This window comes from Trichogramma pretiosum, unplaced genomic scaffold (genome assembly GCF_000599845.2).
Source record: "Trichogramma pretiosum strain Unisexual culture from Peru unplaced genomic scaffold, Tpre_2.0 scaffold12, whole genome shotgun sequence".
NCBI classification, from domain to species: domain Eukaryota; kingdom Metazoa; phylum Arthropoda; class Insecta; order Hymenoptera; family Trichogrammatidae; genus Trichogramma; species Trichogramma pretiosum.
The window spans coordinates 1,078,858-1,101,742 of NW_019641690.1; the positions used below are offsets into that span (position 1 = coordinate 1,078,858).

Genomic DNA, 22,885 nt, shown 5'->3' on the forward strand with positions numbered 1-22,885 from the left:
TCATGCTTAAAGGGTTATTATTTGATAAAAAAAATTGTATTGTTAAGATAAATAAATAATTAACTTTTACTTTTGGTACATTAGTGTTTTATTCATTTGGGTTTTTGAAACACAAATAATACAGTAGTACAATTGAAACGCTTATGTTTATTAATGGTTTAGCAGATTTATTATCAACTTTGTGAATAAAACACAATATATATAAATAAAAACGAAAAACACTGTTAAATAAAAAAATTCTTCAAATATCTTTGTGAGGTATGTACAAGTTTAATTCACAATTGACCGATTTTTTTGAGAAGCGGTCGCTGCACCTATACATATTTACAACATGGAAATATAAAGACATAGACGTTCTTTCTTTACTTGAAAATAAAGTATGTATATATTTATATTATTCTATTGGATATTTTCCAAACATGTGTAATGAACAATTAGTATACAACCTAATCGTTTTTGTTTTTTAAGATGTGATTTTCGGTATTTATCCAATATGGTTACGTACACAGCCCATTTTATTTTTGCAGTGATCATCTTCCCTTGTTCCTATTCAAGCAAGTGTATTTATTGTAAAACGACTTATTACGTAAGTTATAACAAATTTTTTGGGATATGTTAATCAAAGAGTATTTTACTGCAGGTTTAAAGTTATAACGGTCTTAAAAATTTTTACAGTTAACTTAGGATATCAGTCTGTTACTTCAAAATTATAGTAATGTTTTCAAATAACATTATATTGTCTTTCCTAAAAAATTGACTCATTTTACACATCAACCGTAAATTAAAAAAATTTATTTCAAGGTTAGTAAGAAAACAAACAAGATCGTTTCATTTAACGAAGTAATTATTCATGAAATTCGAGTTTGAAGCCGATTTGATAGCCTCTAGTTGCGTACTCAGCTGTGTAACGCTCAGATTTGTATTGTTTTTCTTAAACTTCAAAAATATTGGTGTAACAAAATAGAAAAATATTCTTTTCTAGACACGATTTTTTAATAAAAAAAATTCACTTCATCTAATACTTATTGATATAACTATAAGTCAATCTAACTATTTTTCTGCAAAGTAAGTATAGTTTCATAGGGTCGAAAAAAGTTGTTTATTGTTATGTTGAGGTTACTGTTTAGATTTTGAGGTCAACTTATTAATGTTATTATACCCCTGTTGCATTAGTTGTCAAAAATTTAGAAGGTCACAGAGCATCGCGATGCCAAACCCAAGTTTTCTGTGTATGATCAAATCTGTGAGCAAGCCACTGTTGTTCCAATAATTGGTACCTATCTTGACTTAGGTACAGTGGCTTTCCTCGTCTGTTGATTAAAAAAAAATAATCATCATTAGCAATGTCCATCGACAAATAATCACTTAAGAAATATTTTAATAAAATACTGTACTTTAAATCTCTGTCTTCTTCTGCAAACTCATCGAGATATAAAGACCCCCATAGACAAGCCCTTTTGCCTCGAATAACAATTACGTAAGTTGATGGTATTACTAAAAATATACCTGTTCCACCGCCACAATCGATAGAATGCTAAAAACAAAAAGTAAATGATTATTCAACAATTCATTCTTTTTTCCAGTATATTTACAATGAATTATGTTACACTGGGAATAAAAATAGGTGGCGTTGATTCAAGAGCCCAAGTAAATTATACTTAAAGAACTCAATACTTCGATAGTCCTCACGGGTCAGTTAAGTTAAATCTACTCAAATATTGAGTTGAACCTTTGAGCTACTACCGCCCTACCTAGTGGAGTAGAATTTACTTGGGCGCTTCAGTCTACGCCAACTATCTTTTTTCTCACTGTATTACCTGTACAACTTCACAGACATTTAATTGTTTACAACAAGATTGTTTTAAACAGACTATTGTACCGCACAACAAGCATACACTTAATTCTGCAGGTGTAGAATGGCACTGTCGGCACTGTTTTTCGTGATAGTACTGGACATATAAAATTGAATTGATTAATACAAATAGCTTATAATTAAAAATACATCATGGCTTATGTTAAAAGTGTTATGTAAAATGAATACTTACGGTGAAAATTTTTTCATATTCTCTTGGAAGACCTAATAATTTTGGCATTTGCCACAGTAAGTGCTGATTCATTATTAAGCTTCTAGCAGTAATTTCACTTTTTGTCACAAATGCAGCGATTTGGTCACACCAAAGTTTCGGAACCGTGAGCGCTGCTTCATCAGTATGCCAACTCAATGCTACAGCTGCATTAAAACAATTCCAGTCCATACCTTCAGTTACTAACTCCAAGTAATACACAAGTCTTACAAATTCAGTTTCACATGAACGTATTTGCGGCAAAGGTTGGTCGTACAAATGATGACGCAAAATTGATGCCACTCGCAAAAAAGGCAAACAGAGAGCTTGAATCTGCAAATTTAAAATATTTAGAATATTAGATATTGTATCCTAAATATCTCTGTTGCTACATCGATGCACACAAATCTTTGAGAAGTTACCTGTTGTTCTATTACATGTCCTCTTATTCTTGCATGACTTGCAGGTGACGTAGGCGTTAAATCATCATTACGATAAAGTTCACTATCACGGAAATATGAAATCACAGTTCTGAGAGTATTTTCCGATGTAGCCGGACTTGTTTTATCACTCAACATGCTTCGACCAATGATTGCATTTCTTTCTGCTGGAGTTAATCCGCAACTAACTTGAAGTAATACTTGATAGTATAATAAATTGTACAATTGTTTTACGAGAACAGAGAAGTAAGCTGAAAAAATATAAGTATGAACTAAACTGTTATATTCTGATGAAAATAATAAATCCTGAAATTATCAAACAAACTCACTTTGGTCGATGTGTAGTGGAAGTAATAAGACAAATTGAATAAGTAAAGCAATTGGATCTTTTAGAAGTAATGGAACTTCCCGTTCGCAAGGTGTTAACGCAAGTAAGGGAACAGCATCCAAAGGTAAACCAACAAGTTGTTGCCATGTCTGGTGAACAGGCCACGTCGTTAGTACTCTTGCATGTACTGCTAGGACGTGTAGCAGAGCAACTAAAAATTAAAATGGAATTAAATTTTTTAATTACTTAAAAATAATACAAAATTCATAATTTTGATTAAATTTATTACCCATGCATGGACGCTGTTTTGCAGGAGAAGATACATGGCGGTCCTTGGGAGTATCTACAGGTTTAAAAAGCGTACCCCCTCGCTGAACAAGTTCTACTTCGAGATTTGTACGAGCTACCGATGTAACAAATAGGAATAAACTTTGATGACTAGGATTCCAATTCTTTTGTTTATACTTCATATGCGTAGAGCCTGTCATATCTTCCATTGATTTACCTATTGCAATAGCTAATTCGGAAGTTTGCTACAAAAAAAAATTCATTCAATTAAAGGTATTCAATTTAATTACAATATCATTAGAAAAAAAATCTTTACTGGACTTCGTTGAATTTCTTTTAAAAAGTTGTATACATCTTGATTGATTTGTTCAGGAGATGCATGACGAGAACGTACGACTGCACTGCATTCTCCTAACTGCGGCGACAGTGGTAGTACTGAATTGGCCAACTGTCTGCATAAAGGACAATTGTATTCGCCTCTATCTACAGCTATATTTTGATGTCTTTGGGAGCTACGAAGTGAAGCCAAATAAGATTTAAGGCAATCCAAATGTAAATGATGACCACAGGTTTGAACGTGTACACCACCATCCCAACCCAAATTCACGGAGAGTAAGCAAGAATGCTTAAAAATACATGAATTCATTAGCTACACGATAAACTGAGAAATTTTTTCATTGATAGTTTAATATCTCTACCTGGTCGAACGATCGGAACAATTCGTCTATCCGTAAGTCAAATTGTGCTCCGCGAGTTTTTTCTTTCAATTGAAATATGGGTGGATCATCATCTGACGTTGGAAGTTGTACACGCTCGGTTTGTTGCCGCTCGTGTCCAATTACACTCGTCGCCTGTGTTTACACGTTCATATAATACATATTGATAAATTTTGCAATGATCTAAATTATTACTTACTTGAACTAAGACAACCAAACCCATAGGCTTGTCTTCACTACTCGGGGTAGTTTGATTGCATATAACACAATCATATTCTTTTTTGCTGACTAATTTTGTCTGTCCTTCTTCGGCATTCCAGTCCATTCCAGAAGTTCCAGCTTCATCTATAAGTATTGTAGTATACAATATTTTATATTTTTAAATTACAGAGCTATTTCCAATTAATATTTTACCTGATTCCATAGTTTTTTGCATGAATTGTTTCTGTTTATTAGCAAATTCAGCCATGAGCTTTTGTTGACGTTCCCTTGCTCTACGACGGCGTTCTTCTCTCTCGTGAAGTTCATGTTCACAATCTGGCATCTGAGGCCAAAGACGATTTCTCGTCTCTGCTATATAAATTTTACATAATGGATTCAATTTGGAAATTTTATCTAAAAGTTTTCCAATGAAAAATGGACCATCGCCAATGCGAGATTCATGCTTTTGATTGGATCCATCCATTTCACCACTGTCGCTCTTCTCTGATTCTGGTGTTGAATCAGGTTTATAACTGTCAGGGATTCCTGATAATTGTGAGTGCAGTTTCAACAGAAGAGAAATTATACTTTCACCAACTCGTACGAATTGAGGTTGAGCAGATCCACCCTAATAATAAAATTATTACCATGATTTATCAGTTTAGAAATATACGTTGAATAAATCATGATACGAACTTGATGGTCTCGTCTTTTATATTTTTTAGGATTAGAAGTCGATGGTACTATTTCTTGTGTTGTTGAATCTGCATCTTCGATCGAAGATGAGTTGACAATAACCATCTCATTACCAGCTGTTACAGCAGGATGCGTAGGTGCTGGTGGAAGAGCAGGTTGCTCAGTTTCCATTTCGTCTGTTAAAAAAATAAATATTGAGTGAAACTGATATTATTTTTCTTGTTTTTTCATAGTAAGAAACAAAATTTGAAAATGAAGAATTTATAAGAATTCAACAAAAATGTCAAATAAGTGCAGAACTACCAGCTCAAAAATTAGCTTCTACGTTTACCTATATGTAAAAATCTGTATACATTCGTTAATTGTAGAGAAAAATAAAATAAAATTAATACCATTTGACATGGATGATGTTGGAGTTGCAATAACAAGAGCACTTGGTTCTTCGAGGGAGGGTAGTTCTGGTCGCGATTCTGGCATGGCTTCATCTTCACTATCAGCATTAGCTAAAGCTAGCACGCCGTTTTCTGATGCATAATAATCATCTTTATGAACAAATAATATATAAATAAAAAATAAGAGAAAAGCTCAAATTTGTTTGAAAAGTTTTATGCACGTACCGTTGGTTGTTAGATAGTTATTTGAAAAATTATTTTCCGTGGTTGGTTCATCGGAGACTTCACCAGGTTCTGTAGTTGATGATGGAAGAGCTAATACGGTGTTTCCATTTTCTTCACTATCGTTTATCATTGTTACTTCTGGGATATTGGATCGAAGTTCGCGATAGTCAAAATCGCCTGTACCGTTAAAAAAAATACATTAATACCCTTCAGAAACTTGAAAAATAAGTCTAAATTCAAAATAATAATTACTCTCAGAACTACTCCTTCGAGGTTCTGGTGGCAGTACAAGACGAGAAATGTGAGTTGTCAAATTTTCTGGTAAGTTATCACTCTGGAACCAAGTTGACAGTTCCATATCGTGGAAGACATGTTGTGATCCAATATGCCGATACTGCGTCACCGAATTAGACTAAAGATCAGATTATTCAATTTGTGAATTATAGCATTTAAAAATGCATCAAGAATTGAATGTAACTAACCGATTTATCGGAAACTTCAGCGGACATTACTGCCAATTCGAGCAGGTAAATAGTGAGAGCAATTGATTGTTCGGTCAACTTATGTTGCTTAACAGCTTTGAATAGTATGATGAACACCATAGCGTGAAAGAATTTCGACTGTAGAATCATGCAGGGATCATCGTAGTATTTGTCTACTGGCCAAGGATGGCGGAACGGTGGCCACGGTGTAGCATTAGCTTTTAATTTTCCAGTTTGCTTTACACTGAAATGGCAAAAATCGAGAGAAAAATTAGTCCTAAGCTGTTTTCTAACGTAGTGCTACTCTCATCAGCAAAACCTCATAAAACTTACTGAGCGGTGTACCGATCCATCGACATCTGAAAATCTTTTCTTTGAACTGCTCGTAACAATACATGCAACGGATCAAAAAGTTCATCCCATACATGAGCTTTCGGTCCGTACATGCCTTGTTGCATGTTCCCACTAGCTTCGAGATTCGGAGCTCGATAATCAGCAACCTGAAATCAAAAGTTTTTTGAAATATTTTGTACATTTTCTCATTAATACATGATAATTCGGCAGGTAGAAAATGACAAATAAAAATAATTACCTCCGCAAGAACGGATTCGAAATCCCGATTCTGAGTTGAACCACAACGTTCAGGCATTAATTCCATCAGTTGACTGTGAGTTTTGTCACCGATGCATAATAACGTGACCATTTCCAAACTCGACATTTCAGAGTCCGATAAACCTAAAACCATTTTGCAAAAGAAATTAAGTACGGTAAATTATTGGTACTCGGTAGTATAGATTTGTTACGTAGACTCACCCAAATTAGTGCGAACATTGACTAAGGTAGCCAAAAAAGTTATACAACTTTCGAGCATGACGTTGTCATCGTTACCTTCGAGATATTGGTTTTTCGGAGCATGATAGCGACTCAAACTCATCCATTCCTTTACATGAAATCTGCGGAAGTGAAATAAATTTGACTGCTTCAACCGTTACATTTGAATGAAAAAATTGTAGAGCAATTGATGAATTATTACTTGTCAACGATAATAGAGAGAAACGTTTCAGGTGGTAGTCTGGTCGCGCAGATTTGCAATAAGTATAGGTCGGCATCAACCATAGAGTTACAGAAATTGCATTGTATGTATGTCATTGCTTGACCTCGTATTTGCAATCCATTTCGTACCCAGAGATTGTTCAGAATCTCATAAAATGCGACCTGAAATCACAATGATAATAAATCATAAAAAGTGAAGACTAACACAATAGATTTGATAATTTTGTTGTTAAGTAAGGCTGTTTTCCGTATTGACAAGAAGCATCTAACCAGTTTGATCTTATGTAACGCTAGTTTATCTGTAAAAAGCATCTGATTCGTCCGGAATATCACGTACAATAGATAGCTTAGTGATGAGCTGTAGCATCATTTTGATGCACAAACTTCAAAGCGACCCATCAAGTTTTCATTACATCATATGCGCGTGGCTGGATAAGCGGTAAATTACGCATAAGTAAATGTAAACGATAAGGAAAGCATCAAAATTATTGGAGCTTCTAATTCAATTAAATTATCATTCACAAAAATAAGATACGTCAGCCGGTCGCCTCAAATATCATAATATAATGAATGAGCGTTATATTTGCAATAGACATGGAGAGGCATTTGACATTTTTGAAACGTAAAAAAAAGAGTAAGTGCTCGACATCTCGAAAAGACATTTTAGTTTGGCAGCGCTTTGGGGGTAGGCAAGACTCGCCAATATAGAAACGACAGCCAAGCCTAAGCAACGAAATCGAAAGGCTCGTCGAGTCGCTGCTCCATTCGCAAGCGACTGCTGCCATGTAGCCGGGTGTGCGAGTGAATACAAGGTATCCGGCCGTCCTTGTCTGGCGGACGCAGAAAGAGAGAGAGAGAGCGAGTATATAGAAAAGAGCCAATATAAAGCGACACACTCGCCCAAAGCTCGCTGCGACCGCATCGATGGCCGACGTGCAGTCAACGGCCGGCAGGCAGCCACTCGCCAGTCGCCGCCGCTGCCTGCCAATGTAGCATGTAGTATCGCATGTAGCATACATATTTTGCGCAGTCAGTGCGACGCAGGGATCTTGCCAGTGAAGACCGATTTATTTTATATATATAGGCAGCATAAGGCAGTAGGCAGTAAGGCACGCCGCCGCCGCCGCTGCGCTCCAGACTTTGTGCGTGCGATACGCGCACACGCCCGTGTGTGTGTTTACCTGTCTCTTGTCAGCTGTGCGAATATAAACAGTGTCGCGGAGCCGAGCGAGCAGCTGCTAAATTTCGGCCTCATTGAGTTCTTTTGATCGAGAGACAGTCAAACGAGCAACATGACGACGCCACGGAGGACGTGGCGCTGGGCTGCGCTGCTGCCGTTGTCGCTGCTGCTGCTCGCGGGTTGGCCCCGGGCAGCTCGGGCGATCGACTTTACCTTCGGCGACGTGACCGAGGTGCTGAAATTCGGAAGGGAAGTGGTCACCGATGCGCTCGAATCGTACGAGCTGATAAAACCCAAGCTACCCGGCGGTGCCTCCGACTCGGACTTTCCCTTCGTCAAAATGATGGAGAAGCGACTGATGAGTCAGATCGTCGGGGTTTCCAAGAAGATCGACGCCTTCGAGGGTCGGCTGGAGCATCGAGTCGAGCAAATGCTCGAGGCGACTCTGCAGAAGCTGCCGGAGCAGGATCAGCTGCGCCAATCGATGAACGAGCTGTGGAAGTACCTCACCCAAGTGGAAAATCTCTACCAGAGTTTCGTGCAGTACTCCAAGGCGCCCGAGAAGTACGAGCAGTTCACCATGGAGGAGTTCGCGAGGAACGCGGTGAGCTCGAATCTCAACGCCCTGCCCGATGTGCTGCAGATGATACATCGGCTCGTCGTGCCGCCCAACGCGTCCGTCGACCTCTTCCGCAGGAGCGTACTTTTGCTCCTCGCTCGCAACATGAAGGTAATCATCACATCCTCCCCCCGATGTTTTTCCCCGACCCGCTGACGCTCGCGCGTCACTCGACACAGTGTGCAAACTATCATCCTGTGGAAATCCCCGTCTATCTCCCGATGCGAATCCCCCAGAGTATCGACTTACGAAGTGACAGTTACGAACGTGACAATAGAGCTATTTTGCCCGTTCGCGATTGCGACGTAATGAGATCTCGCGTGCGCGAACGCGGCGGGGTCCTCTTACGCATCGTTAATACCTGCAAAATAAATAACTTTGCAGTTCGTATTATAACATGCGTTGGAGATACGTTACACAATCTGATAAGACAATAAGCTAGTTAGCTCGAATTGAACTTAATCAATAAGTATAACATCGTATACATGCACGAACACGCGCGAAATGTCCGATTTTTGTGTCTCGTTTCATCCGCTCTTTCTGTGCGTTTATTGTTGTGAATTTGATAAATTACATCGGTACATCGGGTAGAGTAAACGGAGTCTTGGGGGAAGATAACGACCGCATGTAGAACGAAAGATCATGCTACGCAAATGAAGCGAGCGCTCGTTTTTCCGAGTGCTCCGTAAAACGATATATATTTCGACGCACGTGCGCGTCTTTTCTCTCGTTTTACTTCTGGCTGTGCGGCTGCATTCGGTCGATAAGTCTGCGGAGGCAGTCGCTCGCTCGACACTCTACAGTCAACGACGGTCTTTCCTCTCGATAACGGCACTTTCATGAAAGGTTGCGTTGCTCGTAAGCTACTACGGAGCTACGGAGACACTTGTTCGATTTCGATCGAGTCTTGGCAAACTGTAGCTCGGCACGTTGGAGGCGCCGCACAAAGAAGCAGCAGCACTCGTTTTTTCCCAGACTCGGATGATGATTGCTGCGACTATATTCGTGTCTCGATCCTCGATCGAAATTGCTAGGACGAGTGCGGGGTTTTCTTTAGTAACCGATGGCCTCTCGCATGCGCTCAATTGAAGCCCCGCACAAATGCACCACGACGAACAGACGTACTCTTATATATGAACGAGGCTCGAGTTAACGAGCGAAAATTATCCGTCTCCCCCTCGGCGTATCGCGACTATATAGCATATAGCACAACAACAACGCATCGTGTGCCAAAGCACAGTGTGCATCGTACACAATCGTGTGTATAAGCTTGGCAATTGTTTATCGACGATCTTTCCAGCCACGCCGGAAGTGCACCAAGATATAGCGATGTATTTATATTACTCAAGCCGAGAGAGGCAGCATCGTATTCACAGGCTACTAGAGTGGCGATTGGAGATTTACAGGCTGCACGCGGACTCCACTTTGCTGACGAAGCACGCGCGAATGACGTTTCTCCGAAACTATAATGTAACGCGTCAGGATCTTTTATCACGCGTATAAATATATTTATTTATTTTTTTATTGTGTATATATCGTACTCATTTACATCCGGACTCGAGGCTCTTTTCTCTCGGTCCATTAACTGCGCCGTAGGAATGTCAGCTGCCTTGGCAGAGCTCTCGGACACCGCCAAGAATAGCAGCGGATTTTCTCCGCAAATGAATCAGTTAGGAGTATGAAAAACAAACGCTTGCTCCCAGACGAGCACGAAGGAGAATTTTCAACCGATCGCGCTCCGATCGACGAACAAAGAGCTTTGTTGATCTTTGTGTCGACTTGCAGCAGGCTGCAGCGGGCGAAATGTGCAGCAAAAGCGAATAGATAGCATAAGTAAGCGCGTATTCATCGACAACACGCTGTCGTTTGTACGTAAACGCACGACGGGATTGTTACAACAAATGTCATACAGCGCGAGCGCATAGAGAGCTAGCTAGCTCGACCTTGCGCGAGCTCCGCTTGAATCGCATAATTTTATCTGCGCCGAGTACGATGAGTTGTTCGCGCGAGCGCAGCAACAAAACGTGCACATTACAATATTCGCAAGCGCATCTGTTGCTTAATTCTAAGTAAGTAAATGCGAGAAGATTTAGAGAGAGAGAGAGACGTCACGAGCGGATGTCATCGTCGCTCGGCTCCAAAGTATAATGCTGCGATATCCGAGCCGCGATGCCGTATCATATTGATTTATTGACTTTAGCCACGGGGAAGCGACTTTCTGCACCGAACGGCGAATCAGGTTTTGTACTCGAATCGCAACTAATTCCATTCGGATTTCGAGAGACTTTCCAGAAAGTATCATGAAAAAAAAATCAACCAAAACCAAGCGAATGTAGTTGCAGATTCGTCCAGAGTGAGAAAGAGAAAGAAAAAAAGCGAAATTTCGGAGCATCGAAACGAGAGAAGAAATCTCGAAAAATTATCGAGCAACGCGTGTTCCATCCAGTATCTGTTATTCTCTCATGCTCTTACAAGTAATGTTGTATACATCGATTCGAAGAGATAAGAAGACTACGCTGTCGAGCAAATAGTCTCGACGGTAGAGGGGATTTTGCGAGAGCAATCGCACACTTTCGTCGTTACGACAGCAGCAGGCCTGTATAAACACGGCGAAAAGAAAAAAGAGAGAAAAAAGGAGTAAAGGTCGCGCGCGGCGCATGGCGGCAATGTTTCGAGAGTTAATGCAGGCAGAGGCACTCAAGAGCCCCGAGCCTCGAAATCTCGGGCTGTGTTATGTTATAGGCCGCGCGCGCACGTGTGGGTTTGTGTACAGTGGTGGTTGTCAAGCCTCGCCATTCGTCAACGGTCTTGCGACTATACGTGTAGGTATAGAGAGTCCAGGTGTCGACGGCAATTCGGACGTCGTCTGCGCGTTATCCAAGCGCCGATGGAGGTGGCGCAGGCCGAGAGCCTGTGTTGTCGCGCTGTATAAACGGGAGCTCGACGGCGTGCTGCCCCTGCCATCGCAGTTGAGACTCGCTCTCGTCACGGCTAATACTCTCGAGGTTCGAGCTGCGCTCTCTTTCTCTCTCGCTCTTACTCATTCGCTCTCCGACGCGCAGACCGACTGCTGCGCGCTTCAGGATTTCGCAAGGGACAAAACGTCCGCTCGTTCATTCGTTCGCTCGTGCTCCAAGTGTGTGCATACATCGAGTGCGCTGCCTCATTACATCCATACAGCGAGCAGTACATTTACATGCAGCCGCGTTGGCGGTCAGTGGCCTGGTTTTTTTCAATCGACTCGAGAAAATAACACAAGCTGCAGAAAGAGCAGCGGTGTCATCGACGCGACGGACTCTAGTCAGTCTTTCACAGGTATCGTGAGTGAATGAAAAAAAAAAGAGAAAAAAATTGAGACGAAAAAAACGAAAGGTCTTGATCGTCGAGCACTTGTGCCTGCATCGCATTACGTACTGCGCTCTCGTTTTGTGCGCGATGTCCAATCCGATCGTTGCTGCGCTGAATTCAAGGCGCCCTATTTGCTCGCGTTTACATTACGCTCGTATACATTAATAACGCGCGTCGATTAGCAGAGTCCATGTCACTTTTTGTTTTACCATCGCTCCGAAAGTCAACAAGCGAACTTTTGAGCTACGGTTCGTATACAGCTAACGAATGACTCGGTGAGTGAATATTCGTGCGGGTTTTTCGTATTCATCGCGCGTGTTGCTCCCTCGCTTCAATGGCTATGATCCGCACGGACAATGTACACACGACTACTTTTACTGGCAGCAGTTGCTGCTGTTGCTGCTCGTAACATGTGGGCTGCTGTCTAACGTTTCGAGCGATAGTTTTCTTTGTCCAGCTCCGCTGACACGCGTGACGAGCCGCAGCTCCGGAGCATGTGTTCGCGTTTACGATTCCTTTCGATCTTACATTTTTACTCGAGTGTTCCTCGTACGCGCGACAGTGCAGACGGAGGAAAAAAATAAAAAATTAAAAACGTATACGAGGCAATTGGCTTTAATTTGTCGCGCTCGGGCGAATCGTGTATATGCGGCCACTTTGTTTGTTACGGCGTAGCGCAGAGCGACGATGACTCGGTAGCGCGATGTCATAAGTCAACGCGCGTCAGATCGTGTGGATTTTCACGATTTCAAGCGCACAAAAGACTCGGTACACGGCGCACGAGACCGCGGACAATGCTTGCTCGGAAAAGTTAGTTGAGCAGAAAAGAGCCAAGTGGGTCACAGCGCGAAAAAGCTAATAATTGTCGTGGAATCGCTCTGCGAGCTTTGTTGTACGAGGCGACGAGCTCTGGAATCCTTAGAAATATTGGGGAGAGCTCTCACTCGATCGGACGAGTCGCGAGTTCAAGATCGTCGCTCGAAAAGTACCGATTGGTCACGGCTGGATTTGTCTTTCAACGTGTCTCGGCGCGTATAAGTGCAGCGTGAGGCAAGCGACTCTTTCAACGTGACTTGCATGGACTTTCGTGACGCGTTAAATAATATTCGTCGGAATTATCGACATTACCCGGGCAAGGCGTAATCGCGTGGCTGCACTCGGCAGTATCGTAATGCATGTTTGACTCGTAACCGACAATCGTTGATTATGCCGCACTTATTAGTTTCGTATAACCCGCGTGCTCGCGCGCGAGAGAGAGCGAGTACATGTGTAATGAAGGCACCAGTGGAAACCGATACGATCTATCATTTATTCGGACTCGATTAGATCTTGCCGGATATTAGCGAACTCTCGATCTTTCGATTCAGGCACTTTTCGATTAAAACTTCATCAACACTTTACATAAAGAAAAAAACGTGTATGCTTGGAATCAAAGACTACAGAGAAAGTTTCGCAAAGAAGGACTTACTCGATACAACGAATGAGTACAAATCTATTCAATTTTTTTCTACGCAGACGCATCGAAAAGGATATTTAAGAGGCAGCCGCAATGGCTGGTAAATCATTCAAATGGCTGATTTTTGCCGTGTCAATGATATGGCTAGAATCGACGTTGACCGAGGCTAAAAACCCAGCGTCAAAGGAATTTACGCTGGTCGACACACTCCGCCAAAAGCTACTGACTTTGAACGAGGAGCCGTGGAACGGCGAATCGTCGTTGCTCAACCTCGTCAAAATTTACAACGGCTTCGGAAATGATTTGGACGAAGCCTTCCCCAAGAGTCCGGAAGATCATCTGGGCCTGCTCGACACGCTCTGGTTGTGGGCGCGAACCCAATCGGAGCTGCGCAGCGTCGAGGGCCTCTACACGAATTTCCGGCGCATGCAGAACCAGTCGCTGGAGCAGCAAGACTCGCCACTCGACCTGAAGCGCTGGAAAAACTTTGCCGATACCGTGCTCAGAGACGTTAACGCCGCGGTGCCCGAGGCTCTCGCCCGTATCGCTCAATTCGTCGTAACCGATCGACTTTTCATGTATGCCTACCAGGTACATCCTCGTCGTTGCCTTCGGCGCTACTTTCCGCGCGATATGAGACCTCGTTTCATTCCTATATACCCGATTAAGTCCCTGTCCTGCACGATCGAGTGCGTTTGACCTGCATAAATTTGCGACGCAATTGCCACTGACTAAGTGGCCTCGTTGTCAAAAACCCCACTGATCGATTCGATTTATTGTTTTTTTCTTGCCACGCAGGAGGCTTCGTCCCGGATGTGCCATGACCAGCAGTCTCCGCAGCAGCTGCTCTACAACCTCTACAACACGATCGCGCTCGTCGAGGTCAAGGGCGCTGCAATGATGCAGTTCTCTTGGACCATGCTGAGGATGTATAACAAAGGTCTGCTTCGGATTTTTTTTCTCATCCCCCCTATTCCTGTATCTAACGAATTTTTGGTTATTTTTTTCCAACAGGTAATTTCACCGAAGAAGTCGAGCAGCTGAAGCAGCAGTACGCCATTCGGACGTCCGAGACGTTGAGGGCGGTAAAAACGGCCATGTCGTTCGCGCCTCGCGAATTCTGGAAATGCGACCCGGCCAAACATCAGCTGGACACGACCTACACCGAGCTCAAGCAAGTCTTCCAGGGTTACATCGTCAACGAAGTCGACATGAACCCCCAAAGTACTTGCAAAGAAAACTGCGCTTACTACAGCTACTCAAAGGTCCACGGCTGCTACGGCAATCAATTCTGCGCTACGCAGCGTCGTTGCAACGGCAAGCTGGTCAATTGTCAATACTTTGATTCCGACATGTGGATCTGCCCATCGGTAAGAGTCTTACTCTGAAGAGCGAGTAACGACGACGAAGCAGTTGACGACAAATTTCATTATTTTGTAGGGCAAGAACAGCGTGAGGAGATACGAGTACGTAGAGTACGAAAATGGCCAAGTGTTCGGACGAAAGGACACGTGCAAGAAGCCGACCATCAAGGTGGACAGCTGGTGGCGTTGGTTGTTCTGGCATTGCAGTTACTGCATGTGCTACTGCGACGATCACAACTCCAACTCCGATCGCTACTTCAACTTGCGCGACGTCATGGCTGACATCTACGCCAACAAGTGAGTAAACTCGTCGCGCGTTGCCGCAAAACTCGTGTCCAACTAATCGCTCCTTTGTTGCTCTCTTTTCTGCGCAGAGTCGTCACGGGCGTTCGCATGAAGAAAGAGAATCAGGTGATTCACATTCAAATTCAGCAGGGCACTTTGGGGCCCCGCGGCTTCATCGACCCGGAAACCGTAGCTTGGAAAAAGATCGACAACTACACGATCATCGACGACGACGTCAAGGCGGGCATCGACTACCACACGATCATGTGGGAGAAACGAGCCGTCGATCTGGACGACCTCGAGGCCCCGAGCGACCACCTGCTCACCGGACTGCGATTCCGCACCATCGGCGCCCACTTGAACCTCGAAATTATGATGACCCCGTTCAACTTCACCACGGGTAAACTCGTGCCCGAAAAGAGCCAGTGGCACTCGCAAGACACCACCGACGCGAGCGATCAAATCGATCTCGACGGAGAGATGCAACAGGCTACCAAGAGGTAAGAATGCATCGAACTACTTGCGAATTGACTCGTTTTTCACGTGTTCACGTTTACAGGACCGAACTGAAGCTGGAGAAGCCCGACATTCCGACGCGCTCGCTCGCCCAGGCGGTGCCCGACTCCCAGTCGAATCAGTACCTGCTGTTCACGCCGACGGACCTCAACAAGGACGCGGCCCAGAGCACGGTGCCGTTCATCGACGCCCAACCCGTCGAGCCGAGACCAGCGGTGCCCATCTCCGGCGCCGGCATCTTCCACAAAGGCCGCAGCGGCTACGGCGGCTTTCTCGCGCTCAAGCTCATCACTTACAACTTCGAGCCGCAGATTCGCACGGAGCTTCCGTCTTCGCCGCCGCTAATCGGCTTGAGCAACGACATCAGCGGACTGTAAACGCGACTGTGTCGAAGCGCGCGACGGGGTTTATGGAGCCGCGTTGAATACGATGTAGACCTACCCGATTACTTCAAACGTGTGGGTGGCGACTGCCGGCTATGCTCTTATCTCGACATTGCCAAGATACCAGAAACTAATTTTCTCGATTATCTATCCGACCGTTAAACTTGATCAGAGTCAATAGGCTTATAAGATAATAGAAGCAATTTGTTTTATGTACATTTTATCTTCATTAGTTATAATTGAATTACCAATTATGGACTAGTTCTTTCAATAGTTTTCTTGTAATAAACACGACCGACGATTTTTCAACCATAATCAAATTTTGTTACTGTTCTTTTGACTTTTTTTACATTGATTTTTTTGCTGTATAAAACATGGCTTTACTATCGATATTTAAAACTTCTAGCCACCCAAGGTGACATTAAAGTACTGTGATTGTAATTAATAAAAGTACCTACAGCGATGTAATGTACGAACGGTGCACAATGCCACTTACATTGAACAAAAAAACCTGTATACAACCGACTTTTTTTCTAAGAAAATGAATAAATACAATTTTTTTTAATTAAAAAATACAAAGCTAGACCAAAATGACTTTTTCTTTGCTTTAACCCAATTTAAAAAGAAAAATCATATAGATTCAAATGAAATGTAATAAATTATATATGAGGCATTTCATGCGAAGTGTCCTAGCGCTTCGCCGCGCGGCCCAATTAAGCGAAATCACTCAGTTTCTAACTCACGTAAAAAGTATCAAAATATACTCAGAAAAAATAACTAACTAATGATTTCGATAGAAAATTTCCTCAGCTTTCCGATGGTGTGGTCAGATTTTCCGAAATTTTCCATTTTCCCCGGAAAAATTTGACATAAAGTTTAAAACGCAAATATCTCAAAAAGCCCATTTTTAAGATTTTTTTAAATAGTCCCAATCGAAAGCTGAGGAAATTTCCTAACTGTATGCAAGTTTTCAGAGTGTGCAATTGATTATTACTCAATGAAATACAGCGACGAACGTGTAAAAACGTGAGATTTTGCGACGCGCGGGGTACTGCGCGCGGGAACAGCTGCCGCACGGGCCGAAATGTCACGTTTTTACACGTTCCTCGCTGTATTTCATTGAGTAATAATCAATTGCACACTCTGAAAACTTGCATACAGTTAGGAAATTTCCTCAGCTTTCGATTGGGACTACTTAAAAAAATCTTAAAAATGGGCTTTTTGAGATATTTGCGTTTTAAACTTTATGTCAAATTTTTCCGGGGAAAATGGAAAATTTCGGAAAATCTGACCACACCATCGGAAAGCTGAGGAAATTTCCTATCGAAATCATTAGTTAGTTATTTTTTCTGAGTATATTTTGATACTTTTTACGTGAGTTAGAAACTGAGTGATTTCGCTTAATTGGGCCGCGCGGCGAAGCGCTAGGACACTTCGCATGAAATGCCTCATATTCTCGTTCACAAATTCATGCAATCATGTCGTTTTATACGAAATATTTATGATAATTAATCATAATACTGAAAGTGTTTGCATAATCAAAACATGAAAAAACAGGTAAAAATTAAATTTCTCAATTCATAGGACAAATTTTTCAGTTGAGTTTATAAAAGTATACAGACTTTTAAAAAAATATTCAAATGTCGAGACAAAAATGCAAACAGCTTTCATAAAGCTCGAGAAGTTATATTTATCTTTAATCAGCAAACAAATCTTTAGGAAATATATACTCCTAAACTTGAGTAATTTAAAGAAATTTATTTTTAAACCCTGTTCTAATAATAAAATTAAAATTAAGTACTCACTTGTACACGAAGAGGATGCATCATTAATAAGTGTAGAGTCTCAGTACTTGGTAAAAGTTCATTCAAGGTTGCACATTTTTGACGGATAGCTTGACATAAAAACACTGCATAGTAGCGATGAAGAGGCAAATGAAAAGATACTTGCAAACTGTCATTCTGCATAATACAATATAAAATTGATTATTTGAGATATCATTTCATCTTTCCTAAAATGTAATTTTTACTTACCACTTTGGGATCATTGAAATTAACAGCATCTAACCAGTCTTGTAGTGCAGTTTGGCAAAAACTTAAAACCCTTCGAGTCAGCAGAGCACTTGAAGGACTACGAAGATGTGAAACTAAAGCCCACATTGGATAAGCACTTGCTTCTAATTCTGCACTAAAGGCTGCATAGTATGTGTTAGGTTCAAATTCTATGTGTTCACCCATTTCTCTTTGATTAACGTTCATCCCTGCAAAAATTAATAAAATTAAAGTAACTAGAAAGTTGAATATTAACAAAATATATTTATATAAAAATACCTTGAAACATGGATAAGAAATCGAACCACATTTCTAATAAGGAGTCATCATACATAAATCGCTGAGCAACAGGTTTGTGAGACAAAACGTTGTTTAAATCAGATACAAGAGGCCAATAGCAGTGCTCTTTCATGACCTGCCTACCACAATCCACTACATAATGAAAATTTTTATCTTGATCTAGAATATTTTTAAAATTATTTTTAGTAATTATTTCATAGGATTATTTGAAAAGAGAATAAAAAATTACTTACCATGCAGTACATTTTGAATCAAAATTTTGCTCATCATATATTTTAAACTTATCACCATAACATGTAAAAGTTTAAGTTGATCTACCATTCTAACAGCCAAACTTTCATTGCTAAATAACTGAAAAATGTAATATAGTGTTAGATAATTCTATTTTACTAAACTTATTGTATAATTTGTATTAATTAAACATTTTAATTTTTAATAGTAACTTTTTTTTCATTACTGAGTTGTTGGAATTAAAGTGAAAAAAAAAAAAAAAAAATTATGATGAATATAATTAAGGAAACATTTTCAAAACATAAACAAATCATAAACCTTAACAGCATAAAAACTACGGCAATGTTAATCAAAATGCAATAGTAAGTATAAGTATTTTTGCAACTTTACCTGAACACTAACATGAACAACTCGATTGCTCAAGGTATCAGGATCAACGGACCTTTCCAACATCATAGAAATTCTACTATAGTGCAAAACAAAGGCACGAGTCAGAGCTTCTTTATAATCTGGGTCTGGCAGCATATTTAGTAATAAACAAACAACTTGTTGAGGAAATTCATAAGCTACTGTCCAAAATACAAGTTCCTCAAGGAAAGTTTTATGCTCTAGTTGCTCTTGCAAAGATGCGCACTCTGAAGAAAATGAATAAAAAGTTATAAGTCTTTTGAGTATCTATTTGTAAAGTTTTAATATCTAAAGTCAATCATACCTTTGTATTCATCTGGAGGTTCAGGATTTGGTAAACCTTTGATAGCATCTTGATAAGTTTTATAACTATCTCTACAATATATATCGTAGCGGGATTCCCCAGCATACGTAGAAGGGTCCATCAAACCACGGTACTTTTGAGGATTTGTAAGAGCGGTTGTCATAACATGTCTCATTAAAGCTCCCATGTTATTGAGGTCAACTAGCATTTTTAAATAAACTTCAGCTTCTTGAATTGCAGTTTTGAAGTCAGGCGCTCCAGTTTTGCTGTTGCTGTAAATAATAAAAAATAACATGAATTAGATAAGAATTATACAATAGTTAGACAAATTAGAACCTTTTACAATTACCTATTTTCTCTTAAATATTGTATAAGTCTTAAAATAATCCTTGGCATTATTGCTTCAGCTACACACATAAGGTTAGACGGTGCAGCTGATTTATTGACAGCAGCTTTTGGTCCATGCTTATCACAAAATCTATAAAAAAAGCAAATCAAATATAAAAGTAATTTATAAGTATTGAATATGAATTAGTTGATTAATGATAGCTTACCCAGACTCTTTCATAACTGAAGTATCTCCACAATCGCAAGCTCCACCAGCTTGACTTAGAAACATATTGAAATCATGTTTTTCATGATTACCTTTTTTGAAACAGTTTGTACATAAGGACATGCATGGTGAAATACCACAAGTGCGGCACCTGTACGCCACAAAATTAGGTGTCCAAACCAGACCACAAGTTGTAGCATTATCATAATCTTTCACTATAAGAAACAATTATGATTAGTCCAAGAAAAGAATGACAAGATCAATGTAGTTTAAATTTGAAGCCAATCCAAGATCTTTACCATACCAAAAATGAATCATAAAGTAGAATTTCAAACGAATGTAGCAAGAAGCAAAGGATGGTTCATTGTTCAAGTATAAATGTAAAGTATAAAAAATAAACATACCTATGCTGTCAAATTCATCAAAAGTACTTCCACCAGCCATGAGCCATTTGCACCAATCGATGGTTTCCCAATCACTGATAGGTTTTGTAGGATCAAGAATTTTTTCCAGGAGGGCTTTGACAGTATTTAGAGCTGCATTGGAGTGCATTCCAAGAGCAGCCTTACTGCACTCTGCATGTATGTAGGCTGCAGTATTTCGCTTGCCTTTGCTCATGAGAACGTTGATGAATTCAGCGTCCGGAGTCGCGGCCAAATTAGGGTCGTGAGAGGTTGAGGCCGCCATGTTCCTGAGGTGAAGCGGTTGAGAGTTGACGAAGATAGAGTGCAAGTCAACGACAAAGAGATTTGGGAGAATCAACGAGCGTGCCCGACGAAGATGGAATCGGCGTGAGCGACGAAGATCTCGGTCAGCTGTGTTGCTGCCAGCGCTGGTGGCCCAAGGCGACAGGTGCAACGGGGCGGCATGACCGAGGTATGATCACAGAGTCGTGGTCAATCGACCGGTTGCCGCAAGCCGTTGGACTCGGTTGCGTAAACTGGTCCTCGAAGACGTAATATTCGGTAATGCGCTCGAGTGTCGCAAGCAACTGGCAAGCACTGCTGTTTGGCTCGGAAGGCAGCACCGATCTCGAACAAAATTAACAATTGCAGTGGTGACCGGGTAGGCGGCTCATAATGATCACTGCGTGATATACGGCACACGACGTCGTCGGCGCAAGGTGGTGTGCAGGAGTCGACTGCAAGCACGACACGATCGGACACGGACGAAGGGCAGCCTGATCGGAGGCAGCTGGGCCGTGTGTGCGTGTCCGAGACTCGAAGGACTCGAGACACCGAGAGCAGCGGATGACGAGCGACGAAGAAAGTGTGCCTGGCTATGTATATCGGACAATCGAAGACGGACACACGGGACGGGACAGTTAAAAGAGAGCAACAGCAGCAGAGTAGACGAAGTCTCGAGCGCGAGCCGACTGCCGAGAGCTCTGCGCTGCGAGGGGAGAGATATTCGCGTGTGTGAATGCGTGTGGACTGTAGCCGTATATACCTTGGTAATTCGTATCGTTACTCTTCACACTTCACAGGCTGTGCTCACTGCTCACTGCTGGAGCGTTGGCTCTGGCTATGCGCGATTCGCGATTCGTGAATCGTGCTGCACTCGCAGCAGTGCCTCAATGCTCGATGCTTGGGGCTCTCTGCTGGTACACCTTGCAGCAGCTCCTCTATCCTATATATGCTATACAGCAGCACACTTCTACTTACTACTACCTATATATATACCTGTACACCTATATATGCTATGCGCTATACACTATAGACACGCAGTGTAGAGCTAGGTGAGCGAGCTATATATAGCTATAATGTTGTATGCACGCAGGTAGGATATACAACGGAGTACTCGCTCTGCTGTCGAGTTGCGCTCTCGCACTGGTTAGTAGTGCGAATTGGCCATTCGCGCAGTGCTGCTGCTGTTGGCCGACGTATATGTGTATATAGCTGGCCTGGCACAGCAAAGCAAAGCAGTCCACATATACAGCAGTCTTTCATTCGCGCATGCCGTCTCGCTCGCACTCGCGCGCCAAAAGATCGCGAGCAGTATAGATATTAGCTGCCCGCCTGCTCTTTCTCTCTCTCTATATACAACGATATATACCTATATGAGCAGCAGCATAGCGTAGCCACTATATGACCAGTCGGTTTCGCTTACAACGGCGTCAATATACCTGTATATACATAAATCAGCGCGACTCAAGCCTGCGCGCTGTGTAATTCGCAGTTGGCTGCTGCTCGCTGCTCCGTAAAACATCTCGTCTCGCTCGTCGATGTATTACTTTTATATAAAGGTATACACATACGCGATGTCTATATGCCATTAGTTGGCACGCAGGTCGCAATTGTGCCTTTAATGCCACCGTGTAGTCGATACTCTGCCAGGCCTACCTATATACCCTCTGCCTCACTCCAAACCTGCAGCCGAGCCATACTAGCGGTCAGCGGTTTATAGTGTAGTACATCGGCCGCAGTTGGCTCGAGTCTATTTTATCGGGCGAGCTTTATGCGATCTCGGGATCGAGAATTTCATCGCTCTGCAACTGCAGCTATATAGGACTGTACTACTATTTCCCCGACCAACACACAACTTATAAAGCGCACGATGATAATTTTTAGCGCGCCGACCGCCGAGCGAGCCTCTACTCGGCCCTCGTCGCTCTCGACCGAATTAGAGCTCTTGGTATTGTATCGAAACGAGGAGTCGAGCGCTCGTAAATAATTCCTCGTCTAATCAATCGTTCCTTGACCTCGAATGAATTTCCATCTGGATTTGCTTTCGGTTATAATGAGGTTTTTTATCGGCCCTGCGCACAGACTGAATTTCTTCTGTACGCGGATGAGTCATTCGCAAAAGACGAATGTCCAAAATAATCGCGGGCTTATACTTACCAGGCGGCCAGGACTTTTCATCATTTTTTTCCTTGGATTCGTCGTGATCTCTAGCATCTGCATTAATAATCGCAGATTTTTGCCAAACATCTCGAGCGATCGAAAGATGACTCGATATACCTACTACCCACGATTTTAAAAAAATCTACATACGAGCTAT

General features: G+C 41.9%; 2 protein-coding genes across 5 annotated transcripts; one reads left to right on the plus strand and one right to left on the minus strand.

Annotated features, from left to right (window-relative positions):
- Positions 1-64: 64 nt before the first annotated feature.
- Positions 65-21,697, minus strand: LOC106649835 (E3 ubiquitin-protein ligase Ubr3). Of its 3 annotated transcripts, none has more exons than XM_023461797.1 (29): positions 20,287-21,697; positions 19,884-20,097; positions 19,679-19,807; positions 19,330-19,601; positions 19,008-19,252; positions 18,620-18,737; positions 18,366-18,545; positions 18,069-18,295; positions 17,841-17,996; positions 6,865-7,046; positions 6,645-6,784; positions 6,424-6,566; positions 6,165-6,331; positions 5,832-6,075; positions 5,602-5,743; positions 5,350-5,526; positions 5,125-5,274; positions 4,733-4,908; positions 4,250-4,664; positions 4,035-4,180; positions 3,818-3,970; positions 3,436-3,744; positions 3,121-3,364; positions 2,833-3,042; positions 2,486-2,754; positions 2,046-2,396; positions 1,818-1,949; positions 1,395-1,534; positions 65-1,310 (listed from the first exon to the last, which is right to left on the minus strand). In XM_023461797.1, exons 1-29 carry the CDS (start codon positions 20,567-20,569, stop codon positions 1,193-1,195), a joined length of 5,832 nt encoding a protein of 1,943 aa, XP_023317565.1. In that variant the 5' UTR covers positions 20,570-21,697; the 3' UTR covers positions 65-1,192. The 3 variants fall into 3 exon arrangements, with proteins under 3 accessions (XP_023317565.1, XP_014222965.1, XP_014222964.1); XM_014367479.2 differs by having other exon boundaries at positions 5,125-5,256; positions 5,602-5,761; XM_014367478.2 differs by having other exon boundaries at positions 5,602-5,761.
- Positions 7,831-16,516, plus strand: LOC106649836. Of its 2 annotated transcripts, XM_014367482.2 has the most exons (7): positions 11,345-11,998; positions 13,547-14,078; positions 14,286-14,427; positions 14,502-14,857; positions 14,928-15,148; positions 15,226-15,636; positions 15,696-16,516. In XM_014367482.2, exons 2-7 carry the CDS (start codon positions 13,581-13,583, stop codon positions 16,027-16,029), a joined length of 1,962 nt encoding a protein of 653 aa, XP_014222968.1. In that variant the 5' UTR covers positions 11,345-11,998; positions 13,547-13,580; the 3' UTR covers positions 16,030-16,516. The 2 variants fall into 2 exon arrangements, with proteins under 2 accessions (XP_014222967.1, XP_014222968.1); XM_014367481.2 differs by lacking the exons at positions 11,345-11,998; positions 13,547-14,078 and adding an exon at positions 7,831-8,794.
- Positions 21,698-22,885: the final 1,188 nt, after the last annotated feature.